This window comes from Dendrobates tinctorius, unplaced genomic scaffold, assembly GCF_039654945.1.
Source record: "Dendrobates tinctorius isolate UK_male_01 unplaced genomic scaffold, ASM3965494v1 ptg000030l, whole genome shotgun sequence".
In the NCBI taxonomy this organism is placed as follows: Eukaryota; Metazoa; Chordata; class Amphibia; order Anura; family Dendrobatidae; genus Dendrobates; species Dendrobates tinctorius.
Genome location: NW_027361698.1, coordinates 35,752,761 through 35,776,218, shown reverse-complemented (window position 1 = coordinate 35,776,218; position 23,458 = coordinate 35,752,761). Strand labels below are relative to the sequence as shown.

Below are 23,458 nucleotides of genomic sequence, written 5' to 3'. Positions count from 1 at the left end.
TCTATTTACTATGGAAATCATGAAAACATGACCCCTGGGGACCACGAGGACTGGAGTTTGGGAAACACTGATGTTGTATACTAACCACTTTGTCCTTTCTTGTTTCAGGGGAGAGAATTGTGAAGCGGTGGCGGTCTGTGAGGGATCGTTTCAAGAAGGAGTTCAATAAAGAGATGCGGGCCCCGAGTGGATCTGGAGGACACAGGAGCAAGTACAAGTACGCACGAGCCCTGTCGTTCCTCCGGGATACAATGGTCACCAGAAGTTAAATATTACACACCACATGTAAAAAAAAAATGTTTAGATGTAAATTTTTTTTTTCAGCCAGTGCCATGCCATGTCACTATTTTAATTGCTTTTTTTTCTCTTTATTCCACAGCACGGTGAGCAGCACTCGGGAGCCTGCATGGTTAGACCCTTCTGAGGCGATCCCTGAGGAGACCGGCACCGAGGGACACTTCGACCGCCCCGATACTTCTGCACCTTCCCACACATTAGACCCATCTGTCCCATCCACCAGCGCAGGAGCATCGTGGCCGACAACATTACATGGAGCTGCTGGTGAGGAGATCGCTTTCCCTTTACCCCACCCTTCTGCCCCTGCCACCTCTAGTACACCTGCGGGTACTGGGCGGCAGAGGGGTCAGGAAAAGACTTATGCGCCAGAGTTCTTGCATCTGAATGCATCATTCCAGAACTGTCTAAAAGTCTTGTCAGAGCAAATCTCCGCAGGCTTTCAGCAGATCAACTCCGGCATTCTGGAGTTAAAGACACTTCTGCAAACCACGCATTCAGAAGCAAGATCTTTGCCAAACCACACCTTTTTCAGGTCTGTTGTGGAGCGCATGGAAACGCTCTCTCCTAGCCAGCAGATGCATGTAATGCATTCGTGCCATGGTGCTCTCCAGCACGTTACCTCCCAACCTCCTCCTCCCACCCCAGTAGTTCCTCCACCTGCACCCCCTCCAGCCACTTTCCCTCCTCCCACTCCTATTACTTACCAGTCACCTCCCCAGTACCAGCAACCTCCCCATTACCAGACATCTCCCCACTTCCAGCAACCTGCCCCGTACCAAACTCATTCCCCATACCACTTTCCATCCACATCATCTGCTCCTACAGTCCCTGCCCAACCCTCCACTCCACCACCCACCACCTGTTCTGCCTCCCACATGTCCACCCATTCTCTAGCTTTTTCCACACCTTCACCTCTAACTGTTCCTTCCCCACCACGATCCCAGTCCTCTCTCCACACTCCCAGTGTCGAAGTGTCCCGCAGCCCTTCCAGCAGTATTTCCACCCCACACTACACAAATTTATAAAAATGTGTGTATTTAAATAAATGACCAATTTTATGGTTTCACAGGTTTATTAAAAAAGTTTATTTAAATTTCAAAAAAGTTTCCAAAAAAAAAAAAATTTTCAATAAAAGTTTAATTATTGTTTTACACTGGTTGTCATTTCTTTCTGCGGCGAAATATGGTAAAAAAAAAAAAAGGTTAAATACAGGGTATTTAAAAAGTAAAAAGGTTTTCAAAACCAGGTATATAACTGTGGGTGAAAGGTAAATAAATTTTACCTTTTTGCCACAGTTGTGTTCCTGGTTGTGTTTGAAGCAAAGTATTTCACCTAAAAAGTTGTGTATCTTGTTGGTGATTTCCTAACAATGTACACAACTTTTGTTAAAAGGTGAAATACTTTGCATAAAACACAACCAGGTACACACCTGTGGCCTAAAGGTAAAAATAGTTAAACCATGACAAGATAGCCAACTTTGGTTGGCAAAGGTATATACTGTAGGTACAGAAGGTACACAAGTTTGTTTAAGGGCACAAATCTTTCACACTCTGTCATCCTGCCAGTCTATTCTGCCTTGAGGTGACAAAGTATTGTGCAAAATTGCCCCTCATTACTGAAATCGTCACAGAACTTCTAATGGTAATGTTCTGGTAATCTTGCAAGGTGGTTTCTTCAGAGGTGTCCTCAATGGAAATGGGTTCCTTGCAGATAACAAAATTGTGGAGTACCACGCAAGCTTTGATCACCTCGTCAACAGTTTCTGTCTTGAGGTTGATCGCAGTCAATAGGACCCACCATTTGGCTGTCAGAATAACAAAGACAAAACTTGAGAGTCATTTGAGCGGCCATAGGCCCCAATATCAACAGCAATAAATTTGTATTCCGCGTCAGCGATGGCCATGAGGACAATTGAAAAATATTTCTTGTAATTGAAATATTCCGAACCCGATCCTGCTGGCTTTACAATGCGGATATGTTTCCCGTCAACAGCGCCCAAGCAGTTCGGAAACTGACATATCTGTAGAAACTTTTCAGAAATTTCAATCCTCCTCTCTGTTGTGGGCTCTGGTAAAAACTCTTCAGCTAAGGAGTCCCACAGTGCACGGCATGTGTGCTTCACTATTCCAGATATGGTGGAAATCCCGAGTCTGTACTGGAAATGCAGTGACGAAAGGGATTCTCCAGTTTCAAGAAATCTGTGGGGAATTAAAAAACAATCAATTAGTTTAAAATCACAGCATTACATACCAAAACTCAGCTATAACACTTGGAGATACAAACTACCACCAACAAGATTGCAGTGAAAGTGTGCTCTGATGCGAGCATATCCAATAAATGTGGCTTACCTTAAAGTCACCATCAGACGCTCTGCGGGTGAAACAGAGAAGCGGCAATAGGTGTCCGATTTTCTTATGAGGTGTGCAATGCGCTCCACCAAGTAATCAAAATTCTCCATTTTCATCCGAACATATCCAAAAAATTTCTCCGGGTTTCGTCTAAGGTCCATGCAGAGTGTAGAATAGACCCCACGCGTCATTCTCTTGGCTGTGATGGGGTGGATCCACAAACGTCATCTACGATGCCTGATGCACTGCTGTCTCGCTCTCTCCTTCTCCAGAACAATCACCCTCAAACGATTCGCCTGTGCTGCAAAATCCGCCAAATTCTTCAAAATATTTCCAATCACAACATCCATCTTCGCCAGTCACTTGCTCTTCTCTCCAACTTGCACTTTCTCCTCTACAACCTGTCAAAGAAGGGCTGTAGGAACACGGTATATATAGTTTTTCAGTAGCCAATCCCGTTCGGAAGGCCACAAGGGGCATTTTTAAAAACCGGATCCGGCGTAATCCGTCGAAAAACTGATCGAAAACCGAATGAACCGGATGAGACGGATCCGGTTTTGGCTGTCATGCGCAAGACGGGTCCGGCAGAAAACCGGATCCGTCACATCCGGTTTTACAAAACATTTTGCCGGAACGCGCCTGACGGCGAAAACCTGATGTGTGAAAGTAGCCTAAGCTGACTCTCCACAATACCAGATGAGAATGTTGTAACCAGTGGACTGTAATCTATAGGTAATATGTAATCAACTATTTCCTCGGGCAGATACTAAGGGTATGTGCAAATATACGGTATTTGAGGCAGAAAAAAAGTGCTGCAAATACTGATGTGTTGACAAGGAAAACGTTGCGTGAAATACATGAATTTTTGCCATGTTTTTTACTTGCGCTTTTTATGCTGTTTTTACTTAGGTTTATTTTCCCCATGCATTGGAATGGGTGAAAAATGTTGCAAAAATGCTGAAAGAACAGACATGCTGCAGATATGAAACCACTCCAGATCAGAAAGGAAAAAATAAGCAACATGTGCATGAGACTTGAGAAATTTTCATTCACTTTGCTTGTACTATGAAAAGCTTCAGTTTTTGTGACAAAATGCAAGGGAAAAAAATGGCAAAAAAACCACAGCAAATACTTAAGTGTGAACATACTCTAACAAGGGGTTATAAACATAATTTGGGGGAATACGCTGGCTGGCAGTATATGGATGAAATGAAGCGGCAATGGTTATTGGGGAACTGTACTGAACACTATGGCGGTACTGCACCAATAAAGAGCCGAAGTGAGGAGAAGCTAAATCCATATTTCATACTGTGAGCTTTGGAATAAACTGTAAAATAAGCATACAGGTACTTCTAAAAAAATTAGAATATCATCAAAAATTTAATTTATTTCAGTTCTTCAATACAAAAAGTATGCTACCATTCACTTTCTGCGACTGACTTCTCTCTTTTGCATCAAGCATGATGACTTCCCTATATCTCATCTGCTGTAAATAGTGAGAAGAATAAAGACTCTTGTTAGGAGGAATAAGGTAAGCTTTTTTATTTTTAGTGGGGCACTATGTGACTATCGGACTGTCTGGGACAGTGGGGGGGACACCATACTGTATGTGGGACAGTGGAGGGACATCATACTGTGTAGTGGCTCCACACCCACCATCGTTACAGGTGGCTGTGAGGGTCTATCATACTTTGCGTTGTTTTGTGGGGTCCATAATACTTTGTGAGTGGCATCATCATACTGTTTTAGGGGCTGTGGGAACATCATACTGTGGAAAGTGCTGTGGGGCAATGATACTTTGTAGGGGGGGTTATGGGTTCATCATACTGTGTGTGGGGACAATAGACTGTGTAGAGGCGAACTGTTGGTACACCATGCTGTGGAGTCATCATAATGAGTGCTTGGGAGAAGTCACTGCGAGGTATATTGTATGTAGAGGGCATCATACTGAATGGTGGGGCTATGAAAGATTTACTGCAGTGGGCAAAAACATTAAGGAGCTTGAGCTCTAGATCATTGATTGTGGGCCCATTAAACCATGTTTGAAGCTGTTTAACAAAAAGCACGTGTCCCACATATGGTGGAAAGTTGTGCAACATTTTTAATAAACTTTGTGTTTCATTTTCTCACTTCTACTAAAGATCTCTGCTCCCTGTCGCTGAGTGAAAACATTTTTGTATACTGTTAGAGGCTTGCGAAGCAGATATATGCACATCCAGATGAACACTTCTTTATAACAAAAGGCAGGCATGCATACCACAATGAACCAATATGCCAGAATATGTCAACGTCCTCGTTTCTTGAGGACGCATTGGTATCTCCACAAGGATACATAGACAAGGAAAGAAAAACGTTTGTTTAGGAATTCATTTTCCTGTAGCAGTCACCCCCCTCCTTCCTCGAAATAATAATAAACCTTCAGATAATTCAGTCCTGTCTGGATTCAATTAAACTTTCACTGTCTAGTTACTCTTTAAACAATGCCTTCAAACCCTTCTGGCCCCCACAATGCTATCACATCAGAGGCCCAGTGTTTTAGAACAGCACGCCAAAATGGTGTGCAGATCGTGCGGATATTGAAGATTAATTTTAAGCATTACAAACTAAATACTTCCTTCCACTCTAAACAAATCACATGAATCCCCTTCTTGAAGAAATCAGCCTGTATTTACATTCGCCATGATGCAGCTGCGCAGGCTTCCTTAGAAGGCCACGGTCGCAATAAATCCCTATATTAGGAAACCTGGATTGCAAACCAGTGATCTCCGCAGCTTGTTCTCGGCTCGATTATTAACATTTCCTAGTGGTTTCGAAAAAATAAAAAAAGCCAGGCTTATCTCTTTCTCAAGACATTATAAACTCATGCACGCTTGAGGAGATTAATATCCTGCTCAGGGCCAGAGGGCCGATGAATCAGTAATGTAAATTAATACAGCATTGTGGAGAAGCAGATGTGTGTCCTGCAAGCTGAACTCTGCTGTATACATCTCCAATATACCAACTAGAAGGACAAGGATCCACGTGAAGAGCATTAAAGCACAGACTACATAGAAGGCAGATTGTGTCATGTAACTCAATTCAACTGGACTGACATTACGAACAGTTGTCAGAGAAATCATAAGTGGATCTCTTTATTCAAGAGAGAGGCATACTATATTCCTGCGAATAAAATCCAATTATTTATTGTAGTTACATTAAATCCCAATAAAAAACTGTACAAATGTCACCTCTCTTTATTCTTCACGACAGTAAATTCAGGAGCGAATTTAAAGTTTAAAGGGAATCTGTCACCCCATTTTAGCACTATCATCAGCTAGCAAGCACCGCCATCAGGGGCTTATCTACAGCATTCTGTAATGCTGTAGATAAGCCCCCAATGTAACCTGAAAGATTAGAAAAACAAAGTTAGATTATACTCACCCTGGCATCCGGTCTAGTCCGATGGTTGTCGCGGTCTGGGGCCTCCCATCTTCTAGCGAAGCTGTCCTCCTTCTTACTTCTGCCTCGGCTCCGGCGCAGGCGCACTGCTCTGCCCTGTTGAGGGCAAAGTACTGCAGTGCGCAGGCGCCGGACCTCTCTGACCTTTCCCGGCGCCTGCACACTGCAGTACTTTACTCTGCCCTCAACAGGTCAGAGCAGTGCGCCTGCGCCGGAGCCACGGCAGAAGTAAGTAGGAGGATGGCTTCGCTAGAAGATGAGAGGCGCCGGACCGGACCATGACACCCACCGCACCCGACCGCGCCCCCCGGTGAGTATAATCCAACGTGTTTTTCTTATCTTTCGGGTTACATCGGGAGGCTTATCTACAGCATTACAGAACGCTGATGGCGGTGCCAGCAGCTGATAGGGCTAAAAATAGGTGACAGGTTCCCTTTAAGGGAATATTCTGATTGCTAAAGAAACAGAAAATGTCCTAAACTAAACTCGAAACAAAAAAACCCATCAAGAATCTCTTCAATTCCCTGCTGATCCAGCACAGAGTCTCCCTGTAGCCACCCACCAAACTTAAGATGGCCATCTTACATCTTAGATAACTTATCTCTGACACCGCCATACACATGAATCTCTGGGTTCCAACAACATTCTTCAAATGTGTAAGAGAGACTTTAGTTTACAAGCTGCAAATAATGACAGTCATCCAGTCATTTATGTCACCACCCTTCTGGTTATAAAAAAACGTATATTTCTAAACAGGTTGCCGATCATCTGATAATTGTTTGTGCAGCACAAAAGATAATTTTCCCTTACTGAAGTCCCCGTAGCTTTCTGTGTAAACATGACCTCTAGTGCTGAAAACAATTGCAGCCTATGACAACTGAAAGATCTATTACAGATCGTTTAGTGCATATCTGATCCAGGGTCAGATCATGTAAGCAGGCTTTTAAATGATCTTCGGCCAGCCAACAGTTGTGACTCACTTTAAAAAGTAGAAATATTTTGGCGAAAAAAAATTAGCGACTTGTGGCATTTCCATGCCAGTCCCAGTCAATTGGTAAAACTGGGGTAGGGCATGGCAACACCCAGCTGTCTAATGTATTACTAGAGGTAGCATACCATATGCCAGAAACATTACTCCAGTTCCTGACTGGAGCAAGATTTCTGTTCAGGCATACAAAGGTGCACGTCAACTTGTAAGGTGCGCCCGAATTACTAAGTGGCATCAGCCTTTTAATGAATTAGGCTCTCTTTACTACAACACTGCACTGTACAATGCCATCTTAATGTAACAGGGCATTGTGCAGTGCAAACAAATCATTAACAGCAAAGTTCCAAAATCAGCTTCAGGTAGGGCCTTGTTCTGCTTGACCTTGGGGCAATACCAGCTACAGTTATGGCCAAAAGTATTGACACCCCTGCAATTCTCTCAGATAATACTCAGTTTCTTCCTGAAAATGATTGCAAACACAAATTCTTTGGTATTATTATCTTCATTTCATTTGTCTTAAATGAAAAACAGAAAAGAGAAAGACCAAAAGCAAAACATTGATCATTTCACACAAAACTCCAAAAATGGGCCAGACAAAAGTATTGGCACCCTCAGCCTAATACTTGGTTGCACAACCTTTAGCCAAAATAACTGCCACCAACCGCTTCCAGTAACCATGAATGAGTTTCTTACAATGCACTGCTGGAATTTTAGACCATTCTTCTTTGGCAAACTGCTCCAGGTCCCTGATATTTGAAGGGTGCCTTCTCCAAACTGCCATTTTTAGATCTCTCCACAGGTGTTCTATGGGATTCAGGTCTGGACTCATTGCTGGCCACTTTAGAAGTGTCGAGTGCTTTCTCTCAAACCATTTTCTAGTGCTTTTTGAAGTGTGTTTTGGGTCATGGTCCTGCTGGAAGACCCATGACCTCTGAGGGAGACCCAGCTTTCTGACACTGGGCCCTACATTATGCTGCAAAATTTGTTGGTAGTCTTCTGACTTCATAATGCCATGCACACGGTCAAGCAGTCCAGTGCCAGAGGCAGCAAAGCAACCCCAAAACATCAGGGAACCTCCGCCATGTTTGACTGTAGGGACCATGTTCTTTTCTTTGAATGCCTCTTTTTCTCTCCTGTAAACTCTATGTTGATGCCTTTGCCCAGAAAGCTCTACTTTTGTCTCATCTGACCAGAGAACATTCTTCCAAAATGTTTTAGGCTTTTTCAGGTAAGTTTTGGCAAACTCCAGCCTGGCTTTTTCATGTCTCCGGGTAAGAAGTGGGGTCTTCCTGGGTCTCCTACCATACAGTCCCTTTTCATTCAGACGCCGACGGATAGTACGGGTTGACACTGTTGTACCCTCGGACTGCAGGGCAGCTTGAACTTGTTTGGATGTTAGTCGAGGTTCTTTATCCAACATCCGCACAATCTTGCGTTGAAATCTCTTATCAATTTTTCTTTTCCGTCCACATCTAGGGAGGTTAGCCACAGTGCCATGGGCTTTAAACTTCTTGATGACAGTGCGCACGGTAGACACAGGAACATTCAGGTCTTTGTAGATGGACTTGTAGCCTTGAGATTGCTCATGCTTCCTCACAATTTGGTTTCTCAAGTCCTCAGACAGTTCTTTGGTCTTCTTTCTTTTCTCCATGCTCAATGTGGTACACACAAGGACACAGGACAGAGGTTAAGTCAACTTTAATCCATGTCAACTGGCTGCAAGTGTGATTTAGTTATTGCCAACACCTGTTAGGTGCCACAGGTAAGTTACAGGTGCTGTTAATTACACAAATTAGAGAAGCATCACATGATTTTTCGAACAGTGCCAATACTTTTGTCCACCCTCTTTTTTATGTTTAGTGTGGAATTATATCCAATTTGGCTTTAGGACAATTCTTTTTGTGTTTTTTCAACTTAAGACAAATTAAATGAAGATAATAATACCAAAGAATTTGTGTTTGCAATCATTTTCAGGAAGAAACTGAGTATTATCTGACAGAATTGCAGGGGTGTCAATACTTTTGGCCACAACTATGCTACTTCAGGGCCAAAGCCCACCGATAGCGAGAGTGTGTACAGTTCTGTACTATAGTGCCATAATACACAATGTGCTTTTATTAGTAGCATTTTCATCCCTCTTTGCAATCTCAGATAAATGACTGCAGCTTTTGCTTTGTGCATTGTTTTCCTACACTTCATGCTACTAACTCCTTTAATCATGCTATTTGTAAGTAGATACACGCATGACACGCCCCCTGAAGAAGTGTGGACGAAACGCACGTTGGGGTGGCGAGACACCGCACTATATCCTCATGCCAAGTAAGTTATATTGCGTTGAGCTCAATATTATAAAGGTTATTGTCAATCTCGCTATAAGTGGTGGAATGATTTTAAGCACTTAGTCGTCTCAGGAGTTTCGTGAGCTACAGATGTTTTCTCCCCCTTATTTCTGCAATGTGCACTTTAATGAGATGTATATATGGGCTTTAAAACGACAATATCGGCTTACAAATGGTATGATTAAAGGAGTTAGTATAATGAAATGTCCCTCAGTATGTGAGATTACTTTGTAAATGATGAATTTTTGTTAATAAAAGTGAATTTAATATCTGAGATATTTTTGAGATTTTGTGTTTATTCTGTCCACTTCCTCTTGTGGAGATTAGTGGTACAGACAGGTTTTCCGATCTCTAATCTTGCTGGCTGTTTGGTCGCTTAGATTAAAGTGTAATAATTTTGATATTTTCCTATTTATTTTAAAATAGGATATCTTGGAAAAAAAACTCTAGTACTCTCAATAAGGCCTCCACTGAGTTGACAGGGTCTGTTAGAACTTACCCTATATATTTTTTTTAATTAATTATAATGCTAATGATCCAAGAAATGTTGCAACGGTCAAGTCAGAATTTCCACAAATCACTCGCACATTATATATACAGTGGGTACAGAAAGTATTCAGACCCCTTTATATTTTTCACACTTTGTTTCATTGAAGCCATTTGGTAAATTCAAAAAAGTTTTTCTCATTAACGTACACTCTGCACCCCATCTTGACTGAAAAACAGGAATGTAGACATTTTTGCAAATGCATTAAAAAGAATAATTGAAATATCACGTGGTCATAAGTATTCAGACCCTTTGCTCACTCATATTTAAGTTACATGCTGTCCATTTCCTTGTGATCCTCCTTGAGATGATTCTACTCCTTCATTGGAGTCCAGCTGTGTTTAAAGTGATAGGATTTGATTTGTAAAGGCACACACCTGTCTATATAAGACCTCACAGCTCACAGTGCATGTCAGACCAAATGAGAATCAAAGGAACTGGCCAAGAAGCTCAGAGACAGAATTGTGGCAAGGCACACATCTGGCCAAGGTTACAAAAGAATTTCTGCAGTACTCAAGGTTCCTAAGAGCACTGTAGCCTCCATAATCCTTATACGGAAGAAGTTTGGGACCACCAGAAGTCTTCCTAGACCTGGCTGTCCAGCCAAACTGAGTAATCGTGGGAGAAGAGCCTTGAGCCTTGGTGAGAGAAGTAAAGAAGAACCCCAAGATCATGTGGCTGAGTTCCGCAGATGCAGTAGGGAGACGGGAGAAAGTTCCACAAAGCGAACTATCACTGCAGCCCTCCATCAGTCGGGCCTTTATGGCGGAGTGGCGCGACGGAAGCCTCTCCTCAGGGCAAGACATATAAAAGCCCGCATAGAAATTGCTAAAAATCCCATCAAAGACTCCCAGACTATGAGAAATAAGATTCTCTGGTCTGATGAGATAAAGACAGAACTTTTTGGTGATAATTCTAATCGGTATTTGTGGAGAAAACCAAGCACTGCTCATCAACTGCCCAATACAATAATAACAGTGAAACATGGTGTGGCAGCATTATGCTATGGGGGTGTTTTTCAGCTGCAGGGACAGGACGACTGGTTGCAATTGAAGGAAACATGAATGTGGCCAAATACAGAAATATCTTGGATGAAAACCTCTTCCAGAGTGCTTTGGACCTCAGACTTGGCCGAAGGTTCACCTTCCAACAAGACAAAGACCCAGCTAAATTAACAAAGGAGTGGCTTCAGAACAACTCTGTGACCATTCTTGACTGGCCCAGCCAGAGCCCTGACCTAAACCCAATTGAGCATCTCTGGAGAGACCTGAAAATGGCTGTCCATCAACATTCACCATCCAACCTGACGGAACTGGAGAGGATCTGCAAGGAAGAATGGCATAGGACCCCCAAATACGGTGTGAAAAACTTGTTGCATCATTCCCAAGAAGACTCATGGCTGTACTAGGTCAAATTGCTTCTACTCAAAACTGAGCAAAGGGTTTAAATACTTATGACCATGTGATAGTTCAGTTTTTCTTTTTTAAAACATTTCCAAAAATTTCTACATTTCTTTTTTTTCAGTCAAGATGGGGTGCAGAGTGTACATTAATGAGAAAAAAATGAACTATTTTGAATTTACCAAATGGCTGCAATGAAACCAAGAGTGAAAAAATTCAAGTGGTCTGAATGCTTTCCGTACCCACTGTATGTTGTCAATTACCAAAATTGTTTTAGATATTTGTATGTATACATACAATGCGGGCGATAACCCTTGTCAAGACAATATATAGACTGTAACATGACTCACCTGCTTCCTTGCACAGAGCCGTTAAATCTGCCCCCACATAGCCATGGGCACGACTGGACAAGTCTGCTAGTTCCTCATCTTTCAGCTGATGTGGGACTTTGACGAGTATCCGTTGGAGGATGTCCAGGCGCCCCTGAGCATTGGGGACACCAATTTCTATTTCTTTGTCAAATCGCCCAGGTCGACGTAATGCTGGGTCCAATGAATGAGGGCGGTTAGTTGCACCCAGAACCAGTAGCTGGCCTTGACTTTCTTCCTACCATGGTGCAGTAATATAAAATATACATCAGTTCTTGCAGGTTATGCATTACAGAAATTTGATACACGTGAACATAATGAAATTGTTAAAAAAAAATTCAATAAAAAACACAGTTTAAAGCAGAATTCGATCAGTACAATGGTCAAATGCAAAGACAATATACATTCACCACTGAGGGTACTGCTAAGCTGTAGGCGTTTGATATTCCGCAATTAATGCTGCAGCTGTGGTTCACCTTGGGCTACCTCTTTTTACAACAAAAAATACCAGCCAGGTTTATAAGGGCAAAAAGAGGGTAAAGTTTTAGGGGTGAAGCTGTGACTCTATAAGGCCATGTCCACACGATGCAGATTTCCAGCGGATCCGCAGCGGATTTTACCGCGCAGAAACGCTGCATATCCGCATTGTGATGTGCAGTAGCATGTTAATCAATAGAAGAAAAAAAAAACGCTGTGCAGATGCTGCGGATTTTTCCGCGCGGTTATCTTGTGGTTCAAAATATGCAGCATGTCACTTCTTTTGTGCGGTTTTCCACCTGCTCCATTCTCCAAATCTGCAGGGGGAAATCCGCAGGGGAAAACCACACAAAAACCGCAAGAAAACCGCAAGAAAAAAGGAAGAAATCCGCAGGAAAAATGCAGGTCATTTGACCTGCGGATTTCTTCAATTGTGCGCGGAAAAATCCGCAGGGTAAAAAAGTACGTCTGCACTTAGCCTTACAATCATAAGTGGCAGCTACTCAGCTCCCCCCCTCACAATGCCCTGCTGGTGAGAAATTATATGATTTGGCTTTCTGCCAGAATACAGTAAAAAATATATAGGTCTTACCGAGCCAATCCCATCCATAAGTGTGAGCAACGATGCTACCACTCTTTTCTCCACTTCATTCTGCGCCCCTTCTCTTTTAGGACAAAGCGCATCGAGTTCATCAATGAATATAATGGAAGGCACACTGTAAAAGAAAACAATAGTAAGGACTAACAATAATAACATTATATTTACAAAGGGACTTTGGTCTACGCACTTTGTCAGCTACACAGGAAAAAATAGTGCCAGCATCAATAAGTCTTTACGTCCTTCATAAGTTTCTTTTACAATTACCGGGTTTTTTCTCGGATCCTGTTTTTCCCTGTTTTAACAAATTGCTGGGGAAAATATGGCCATCCGCAAATATGGGGTACCGGGTACCATTGAAATGTATTGCAGATGTGTCCATAAGCCGTGAAAAATATCGAGCAAGCTCGATATTTTTTCAAGGCCGCAAATACGGCCCTAATGGCCATACGGCGCTCCTACGAATTTTTGGGGGCCGATTTTGCGTCCCCATAGAAATCTATTGGGGCTGCAAAAACGGTCAGCAAAAACATGGTAACTGTAAAAGAAGCCTAACCTAGGGTTTCTCTGTTTCCGTTTTTTGCTCCCCTTCTTCCAAGAGCCATAGCTTTTTTTATTTTACGTGTATACATGGTCATGTGAGGGCTTAATTTTTGCAGGACGAGTTGTATTTTTGAATGACACCATTGTTTTTACCATATCGTGTACTGGAAAATGGGGAAAAAATGATATTGCGGAGTAATTAGTGGTCGCAGAAGAAAAGGGGGGCTGCTTCTGTGACAGCATCAGTCGCAGCCACACATCTGTTGCTTTCACCCCCCATCCTAGATTGGGCCTCATCATACAGCCGCCAAGCAGAACCACCATGGGATTTATATGAATTATATATCAAATCTTGATATATAAATAATTCGGAGCAGCGTTCCGGATGCTTCTGGCCCATAATACAGCCCAGTACAGCGAACGCTTGTAGCCATTTATTCATGCTTTGTGCTACTCTCGATCTATTTCTATCATATGGTCATTCGTTTGTTCTCCTTTCTCTATCAACAGTTTGTTGGTCGCCTGACAATAGAGACCATATGTCGATATAGACGTTGTTCCATAATTTTTTCTCGTCTCTTGGTCTATGTGTGTGCCTAGCGGGCTGATCCCACAGAAAAAGGCATCCTTGCGTAAACTCGCTGACTGAAATGTTGTGTTGTTTTCGGCTGTACCGCATGGTTGCGTTAAGTGTTGAATTAGTTCCTTAATCGCTGAGGCTGGCTCATTCTCCCTTGTGATCACCCCCGTTCACAGTTAATCATTGACCCTGGAACACTCACCGCTGTGTGACGCAGGAGGAGTGGCGACTGCTGCTGGTGGAACCTAGGCTCCCGCTGTTGCAGGAGGGGTGAAATCCCAGGATGGAGGAACTCCGGCTCCTGCTAGGATGATAGACTGGTTAATGCAGTGGCTGGAAGGCCCGGGGGATTAAGAGGTGTCTTCCCGGCTGAGAGCCACATTTGTAGCGCTTGACTGAATGACGTGCGCTAGAGCCTGAATGGAGGCAAGTGATGGCGGAACTCTAGCTCCATGTTGGGCAATGACCTGGTGGTCGTAATGGCTGGAAACCCTTGGGGATGGGTATCCCCGACTGATAGCCTCCGAAGGGGCACACGACTTGTGGCATCCGCTGTGTGCCTGATGTCGCCTATCGGGACTCTGTGACGCCTCTAACCCTTTTGATGTAGACGTGGATTGAGATGCCCAATATCTGCGTCAATCGGATGGGGATGGTGAACCCCATCTAAAGGAGCGAGATCTGTGGGGGCCTACAAAAGCTTCCAAGTGACCGCCGGAGGGAAAAGGAAGTTCTGACCTGGGCACCTGGATTTAACCCCTGTAGATGTGGCCATAGACACCTTCCCCTTTAAAGGACCATTGGACAGCAGGGCATTCCAATTAGTAAATCACCGAGGGGAGCGGTGCGGGGGGGGGGGGGATTGGGCACCGACCTTATTTTATTAGCTTTAGTCCTAAGGGCTCCACAGTCAGAGGCACAATCCTTATGCAGTACTGTGCCTGCCATTCAAACTGCATATTAACTCAATATCTGCAGGTAAATGGCGTTTCTGGATGTGATAAGTGCCATTACCTGCAGCTAAGAAATAGCAGAATAGTGACAGAAAGCGTACAATAGGGTATCACCAAGGACAACAAACTTAGACAATATGGTGCTGCTCACTCTTCTGTGGGTCTAAGATGCCAGGTGCTGCTGCCCTGTATGCTGGAATAAACCAGCAGTGAATGCAATAGTAGAAAGGGATACACGTATAAATCGGCTGTGCTGCTAGTAATAAAGAATATCCAATGGAGATGATCGTATTGAAAAGAGAAGTCTTATTAATCAGCGCAAATCAGAGTTAAATAAAGGCCTCCATCAAGAAAAAAACATGAAAAATTCATCTCTGAAATACAATGATTAATAAAACTGCTCTTTTCAACACTATGATATTTATTGGATATCCTTTATCACCAGGTGCGCAGCAGAATTATCTGTATATTGCAATGGCTGCAGCTAGTAAGTACGGTATTTAAAAACCACATGTAGATAAACTTATTTATACAGTTGTAAGTCATTCCTCATCTTATAGTAAATAATAACTAAACATATCTATAGAGGGCTACAAATTATAAAATAATAAATAATAATAAGAAGAAAATAAACATACACTACTGTTCAAAAGTTTAGGGTCAGTCAGTTAGAAATTTCCTTATTTTTTAAAGAAAAGCAAAGTTTTTTTCCAATGAAGCTAACATAAAATGATTCAGAAATACACACTATACATTGTTAATGTGGTAAATGACTATTCTAGCTGCAAATGTCTGGTTTGTAATGCAAAATCTTCATAGGTGTATAGAGGCCCATTTCCAACAACCATCACTCCAGTGTTCTTATGGTACTTTGTGTTTGCTAACTGTGTAAGAAGGCTAATGGATGGTTAGAATACCCTTGAAAACCCTTGTGCAAGTATGTTGGCACAGCTGAAAACAGTTTGGCTGATTAGAGAAGCTATAATTCCTGACCTTCCCCTTTGAGCTAGTTGAGAATCTGGAGCATTACATTTGTTGGTTCCATTAAACTCTCAAAATTACCAGACAAAAAGAACTGTCATGTGAAACTCGACAGTCTATTCTTGCTCTTAGAAAAGAGGGCTATTCCATGCAAGAAATTGCCAAGAAACTGAAGATTTCCTACAACGGTGTGTACTACTCCCTACAGAGGAGAGCACAAACAGGCTCTAACCAGACTAGAAAGAGAAGTGGGAGGCCCTGCTGCACAACTGAGCAGCAAGACAAGTACATTAGAGTCTGCAGTTTGAGAAATCGAAGCCTCACAGGTCCTAAACTGGCAGCTTCATTAAATAGTACACGCAAAACGCCAGTGTCGTCTACAGTGAAGAGGCGACTCTGGGATGCTGGCCTTCAGGGCAGAGTGGTAAAGAAAAAGCCATATATGAGACTGTCTAATAAAAGGAAAAGATTAATATGGGCAAAAGAACACAGACATTGGAAAGAGGAAGATTGGAAAAAAGTGTTAAGAACAGACTAATCCAGTTTTGAGGTGTTTGGATCACACAGAAGAATATTTGTGAGACGCAGAACAACTGAAAAGATGCTGGAAGAGTGGCTGATGCCATCTGTCAAGCATGGTGGAGGTATTGTGATGGTCTTGGGTTGCTTTGGTGCTGGTAAAGAGGGAGATTTGCCCAAGGTAAAAGGGATTTTGACTGAGGAAGGCTATCACTCCATTTTGCAACGCCATGCCATACCCTGTGGACAGCGCTTGATTGGAGCCAATTTCATCCTACAACAGGACAATGACCCAAAGCACACCTACAAATTATGCAAGAACTATTTAGACTAGAAGCAGGCAGCTGGTATTCTATCTGTAATGGAGTGGCCAGCACAGTCACCAGATCTCAACCTCATTGAGCTGTTGTGTGAGCAGCTTGACTGTATGGTACGCAAAAAGTGCCCATCAAGCCAAACCAACTTGTGGGAGGGGCTTCTGGAAGCGGAAGCATGGGGTGAAATTTCTCCAGATTACCTCAGCAAATTAACCGCTAGAATGTCAAAGGTCTGCAATGCTGTAATTGCTGCAAAGGGAGCATTCTTTGACGAAAGCAAAGTTTGAAGGAGAAAATTATTATTTCAAATAAAAATCTTTTTTTCGAAATATTGTCAATGTCTGGACTAGATTTTAAATTCATTGGCAACTCATTTGATTAATAAAAATATGAGTTTTCATGGAAAGCAAAAAGTTGGGTGACCCCAAGATTTTGAACAGTAGTATACATTGTGGGTTTTTTGTTTTCTTTTTAAGCAAGAAGTATTTAGAGGAGGTGTTGGCAGGTCAGACTTGATATCTGTCAAGACAAGATAATAGATCTGAAATGACTAGCTCAATACCCTACACCAGTAGTCCAGGGCTGTGGTGTCGGAGTCGTGGAGTGGGAGCTCATTTTGGTGGAGTCGGTATAAAATGGACAGACTCCTAAAATATATAATAAATTGGGTACAGTAGTTCAATGCAGAATATGCTGGATATTTTTTCATAGGAATTTGGGAAAGTTATGAAATGTCCTATAAATGGCTGTTCTATTCCTGATCTAAGGCTACATTCACACAAGAACAGGTTCTTGCTATTGTAACGGACAATGCTTCAAACATGATAAGTACAATTAAATTGATGAATGAGAGTAATGAACAACAGCTAGAAGAAAATTTAGGATTCAGTGTGTTTGAGATGGAAGGCCACAGTGCAGTTCATGTAACTGAGGAACAAACAGATATTACAACAGAAGAACAGCAAAATTATACTTTAGAAATAGATGATCTTGTTGAACGTGCTTCAAAACACTTTCATATTCATCACATGCGCTGTGTTGTGCACACGCTGCAGCTGGCAATAAGAGATAGTCTGCAAGAGGGACCTGCTGGAAATCTGATTGGAAAAATGAGGAAATTGGTTATTGCCGCCAGAACCCCTAAAATTGATTCCATCTTGAAGAGACGTGCTGGGAAAGGGGCAATCGTCGATCAAGCCACTCGGTGGGGCAGCACTTATTTAATGATTGAGCGATTGCTTGAACTACAACCGTTTCTTATAGATATGATGAACCCTCAGGTAACCCTAAATGAAGGTCAATAGACACAGGTGGCTGAATAGAAGGAATTGCTTAATAACCCATTTACCGTGACTAAAAAATTACAAGCTGAGGATTTAACTCCTGGCATTTTCATAAGGGAGTGGAAGAACTTGCTATTTTGCCTGTCCCAAAGAGGAGGTTTAATCGCAGATGGCATTTCTGCTTCAATGAAACGGAGAGAGTCACAGCTATTGGAAAATAAAAATTTTCTGGCAGCTGTTTATGTGGACCCAAGTCATCTTATACTGCTTGATGATCAACAGCTTACTAAAGGAAAAGAAGGTCTGACTGAGGTAGCAGTTAAGATGAGTGGCCTACAGGAGGACTGCCAGGCGCAAGAGAACTTGGTCCTGACCGTGCTACTGCTGCCATATCTTCATCCTCATCAGATGAGGCGTTTGACTTTGACAAGTATTTGGATGACATGGAGCAGGCAAAGCGTTGCCGCAAGGAAAAAGATTTCACTCCATCTCCTATAGCAAGCAGATTGACCATATTTCAGCAAAATGTTTCACTTGCTCTCAAAGAAATAGAAAAATTCAACCGTTCATCAAAACTGACAGTGCATGAGGCAATTCCTTTATACCCGAAAATTGTTAGAGATGTTGCCCATGTGGTTACTGCTTTGCCTCCAACCCAAGTTAGTGTAGAGAGGTTATTCTCTTGCCTTAAAACTATTAGGTCAGATTTGTGGTCATCTATGAAGGAGGATCTGATGGAGGCAATTCTATTTCTTAGAACAAATTCATAGACTGCACAAATGTTAGTTAGTTATGTTTCTGTTGAAAACTGTTTTTTGCCACTTACATAGTGTGTGTATATATATATATATATATATATATATATATATATATATATATATATACACACACATACATACACACACACATATATATATATATATATATATATATATATATATATATATATATATATACACACACACACACATATACACACACACACATACATACAGTGGGGAAAAAAAGTATTTAGTCAGTCAGCAATAGTGCAAGTTCCACCACTTAAAAAGATGAGAGGCGTCTGTAATTTACATCATAGGTAGACCTCAACTATGAGAGACAAACTGAGAAAAAAAAATCCAGAAAATCACATTGTCTGTTTTTGTTTCATTTTATTTGCATATTATGGTGGAAAATAAGTATTTGGTCAGAAACAAGCAATCAAGATTTCTGGCTCTCACAGACCTGTAACTTCTTCTTTAAGAGTCTCCTCTTTCCTCCACTCATTACCTGTAGTAATGGCGCCTGTTTAAACTTGTTATCAGTATAAAAAGACACCTGTGCACACCCTCAAACAGTCTGACTCCAAACTCCACTATGGTGAAGACCAAAGAGCTGTCAAAGGACACCAGAAACAAAATTATAGCCCTGCACCAGGCTGGGAAGACTGAATCTGCAATAGCCAACCAGCTTGGAGTGAAGAAATCAACTGTGGGAGCAATAATTAGAAAATGGAAGACATACAAGACCACTGATAATCTCCCTCGATCTGGTGCTCCACGCAAAATCCCACCCCGTGGGGTCAGAATGATCACAAGAACGGTGAGCAAAAATCCCAGAACCACGCGGGGGGACCTAGTGAATGAACTGCAGAGAGCTGGGACCAATGTAACAAGGCCTACCATAAGTAACACACTACGCCACCATGGACTCAGATCCTGCAGTGCCAGACGTGTCCCACTGCTTAAGCCTGTACATGTCCGGGCCCATCTGAAGTTTGCTAGAGAGCATTTGGATGATCCAGAGGAGTTTTGGGAGAATGTCCTATGGTCTGATGAAACCAAACTGGAACTGTTTGGTAGAAACACAACTTGTCGTGTTTGGAGGAAAAAGAATACTGAGTTGCATCCATCAAACACCATACCTACTGTAAAGCATGGTGGTGGAAACATCATGCTTTGGGGCTGTTTCTCTGCAAAGGGGCCAGGACGACTGATCCGGGTACATGAAAGAATGAATGGGGCCATGTATCGTGAGATTTTGAGTGCAAACCTCCTTCCATCAGCAAGGGCACTGAAGATGAAACGTGGCTGGGTCTTTCAACATGACAATGATCCAAAGCACACCGCCAGGGCAACGAAGGAGTGGCTTCGTAAGAAGCATTTCAAGGTCCTGGAGTGGCCTAGCCAGTCTCCAGATCTCAACCCTATAGAAAACCTTTGGAGGCAGTTGAAAGTCCGTGTTGCCAAGCGAAAAGCCAAAAACATCACTGCTCTAGAGAAGATCTGCATGGAGGAATGGGCCAACATACCAACAACAGTGTGTGGCAACCTTGTGAAGACTTACAGAAAACGTTTGACCTCTGTCATTGCCAACAAAGGATATATCACAAAGTATTGAGATGAAATTTTGTTTCTGACCAAATACTTATTTTCCACCATAATATGCAAATAAAATGAAAAAAAAAACAGACAATGTGATTTTCTGGATTTTTTTTCTCAGTTTGTCTCCCATAGTTGAGGTCTACCTATGATGTAAATTACAGACGCCTCTCATCTTTTTAAGTGGTGGAACTTGCACTATTGCTGACTGACTAAATACTTTTTTTCCCCACTGTATATATATATATACATACACAATATATATATATATTGTAGGGATTCGACTCGCTTAGGTGCGACGGGAGACAGTCAGGAGGCAGGTTCCCTTAAAGTTCATGCGGTTTATTACGTCATAAACCAAACAGCACGTCACCAAAATAAACAGCCATCAGTTCAGGAGATAAAGTAACACCACATGTCCTTTCCTTCAGGCTCAGTCCACGAGCCTCAGCGCACACAGGAGGTGTATACCCCCTCACATACAGCTGCCTGGTTCAAGAGCAGGCCACATTATAAGAGTGTACCCACACCCACGAACGCAGCAGCTGACTGGTCACATGACTGTGACCTCACCACAGGTCCTTCAAAACAATAATAATACAGCAATATTTGTTATGCCTTACATTATGGAGACAAGCCATTTATGAGACACATATCTCCCATCGATGACACGACCCAAAGCCCTGCCACATACCTCCCCCTCTGCCTAAAGGCGTGGGGCTTGACACTTTCACCTACCAGGCAAGGGATTCTGGAGAGGGCATCGGCATTCCCATGTAGCTTCCAGCCCTATGCTCTACATGGAAGCTGAAGTCTTGTAGGGCTAAGAACCAGCGGGTGACCCTAGCATTCTTACCCTTTGTTTCCCTCATCCACCTGAGTGGGGCATGGTCGGATATTAATCTAAACTTCTGTCCCACCAGGTAGTACCATAATGTATCCACTGCCCATTTTATGGCCAAACACTCCTTCTCTACAACTGAGTAATTTCTCTCACAAAGAAGTCAACTTCCTACTCAAGTAGAGAACACGATGCTCCTCCCCACGTATCTCTTGGGAAAGGACTGCTCATACCCCGACATCTGAGGCATCTGTCTGGAGGACAAATTCACGTTTAAAGTCTGGGGCCACCAAAACGGGTTGCTTACAAAGAGCTCCCTTCATTTCTTGGAAGGCTGACTCTGCTTCTTCGGACCAGCTGACCATCACTGACTTTGTCCCCTTAAACAGATCAGTTAGAGGTGCAGCCATTGTGGCGAAGTTTGGGATGAACCTCCTGTAATATCCCACAATCCCCAGGAAGGCTTTAACTTGCTTCTTTGACAGAGGTCTCGGCCATGTTTGAATTGCGTCCACTTTATTGATTTGGGGTTTGATCTCGCCACGCCCCACTACATATCCGAGGTACTTGGCTTCCTCCTTACCCAAGACACACTTTTTTGGGTTTATTGTAAACCCCGCCTCTCTTAGAGTGTCAAACACTGCTTGGACCTTTTCCAGGTGAGACTCGCAGTCCGGGGTAAAGATGACGATATCATCCAGGTACACGGCAGCATATAGTTAAGAGGTGCAAGGATTCTATCCATAGCCCTCTGGAAGGTTGTTGGAGCTCCCTGAAGCCAAACGGCATCCGGATATACTGAAAGCACCCGTCAGGTGTGGAGAATGCCGTCTTCTCCTTGGCTTCCTGTGCCATGGGGATCTGCCAGTATCCCTTTGTCAGATCCAAAGTGGTTATGTACCTGGCAGTTCCAAGTCTCTAGATGAGCTCATCAATTTGTGGCATGGGATAAGCGTCGAACTTGGAGACCTCATTCAGCTTCCGGTAATCGTTGCAGAACCTCCATTCACCATCAGGTTTTGGGACCAGGACAATCGAGCTCGACTAGCCGCTCTTGGATTCCTCAATGACCCCGAGTTTCAACATACGCTGCACCTCCTTGGAGATTACCTCTCGCCGGGCCTCAGGAATACGATACGGTTTCACGTTCACCCGCACATGTGGCTCGGTCAGAACTTCATGCTCCACCACCTTCGTGCACCCCAGCAACTCTGAGAACAGGTCCCTGTTTTTCTGGAGTAACTCCCAGCACTGCTGTTTCTGGGGCTTCGATAGCGTCTCCGCTATGGTAACCGCTCCAACCTCCCCTTCTAGGTTGCCCAGCAAGCATGGAGTTACCGCTGGCTCTCTATCTTGCCACGGCTTGATGAGGTTGACATGGTAAACCTGGTATGGCTTCCGTCTTCCAGGTTGGTGGATCTTGTAGCTTCCCAGCTTCTCCACCACCTCATATGGCTCTTGCCACTTGGCCAAGAACTTACTCTCCACCGTCGGGATTAGCACGAGAACTCGGTCTCCTGGATTGAACTGCCTCACTCTGGCTGACCGTTTGTAGACCCTGGCCTGAGCCTCTTGTGCCTGGCAGAGATGTTCTTTAACAATCGGCATCACCTTCGCAACCCTCTGCTGCATCAGTGCCACATGCTCAATGACGCTTCTGTGAGGCGTGACTTTGGCTTCCCAGGTTTCCTTGGCTACATCTAGGAGACCTCATGGATGCCGGACGTACAGAAGCTCGAAGGGCGAGAACCCCGTGGAGGCCTGGGGAACTTCACGGATAGAAAACAGTAAATACGGTAAGAGACAATCCCAGTATCTACCATCTTTCTCTATGACTTTTCTCAGCATGCTCTTCAGTGTCTTGTTAAACCTCTCAACAAGGCCATCTGACTGCGGAAGGTACACTGAAGTCCTCAACTGGGAGATTTGCAAGACTCTGCACAATTCCCTCATCACCTTGCTCATAAGAGGTGTCCCCTGGTCGGTCAGGATCTCCTTCAGCAAACCTGTACGGAAAAACACATGGACCAGCTCGCGGGTTATACTCTTCGTGGAGGAGTTTCTCAGGGGAATGGCCTCAGGATAGCGTGTGGCATAGTCCAGGATGACTAATATATACTGATGGCCCCGAGCTGATTTAACTAAGGGACCGACCAAGTCCATGGCAATTCTCTCAAATGGCACCTCAATAATGGGCAGTGACACAAGAGGGTTCCGAAAATGAGATGTGGGGGCAGTTAACTGACATGTCGGGCAGGACCTGCAATAGTTTGCTATT

At 43.2% G+C, this 23,458-nt stretch overlaps 1 protein-coding gene across 7 annotated transcripts in view; it reads right to left on the bottom strand.

Moving 5' to 3' along the window:
- AFG2A (AFG2 AAA ATPase homolog A) overlaps positions 1 to 23,458 on the bottom strand; it is a 739,142-nt gene that overhangs the window by 632,274 nt on the left and 83,410 nt on the right. For all 7 annotated transcript variants that reach the window (XR_012231536.1, XR_012231538.1, XR_012231537.1 and 4 more), the window contains 2 exons: positions 12,795 to 12,918; positions 11,708 to 11,963 (listed from right to left, as the gene is read on the bottom strand). Coding sequence is in view for 4 of the 7 variants with exons in the window: in XM_073572029.1 (XP_073428130.1) it covers positions 11,708 to 11,963; positions 12,795 to 12,918 (380 nt within the window). In the remaining 3 variants the exon portion in view is untranslated. The remainder of the gene's footprint in view (positions 1 to 11,707; positions 11,964 to 12,794; positions 12,919 to 23,458) is intronic.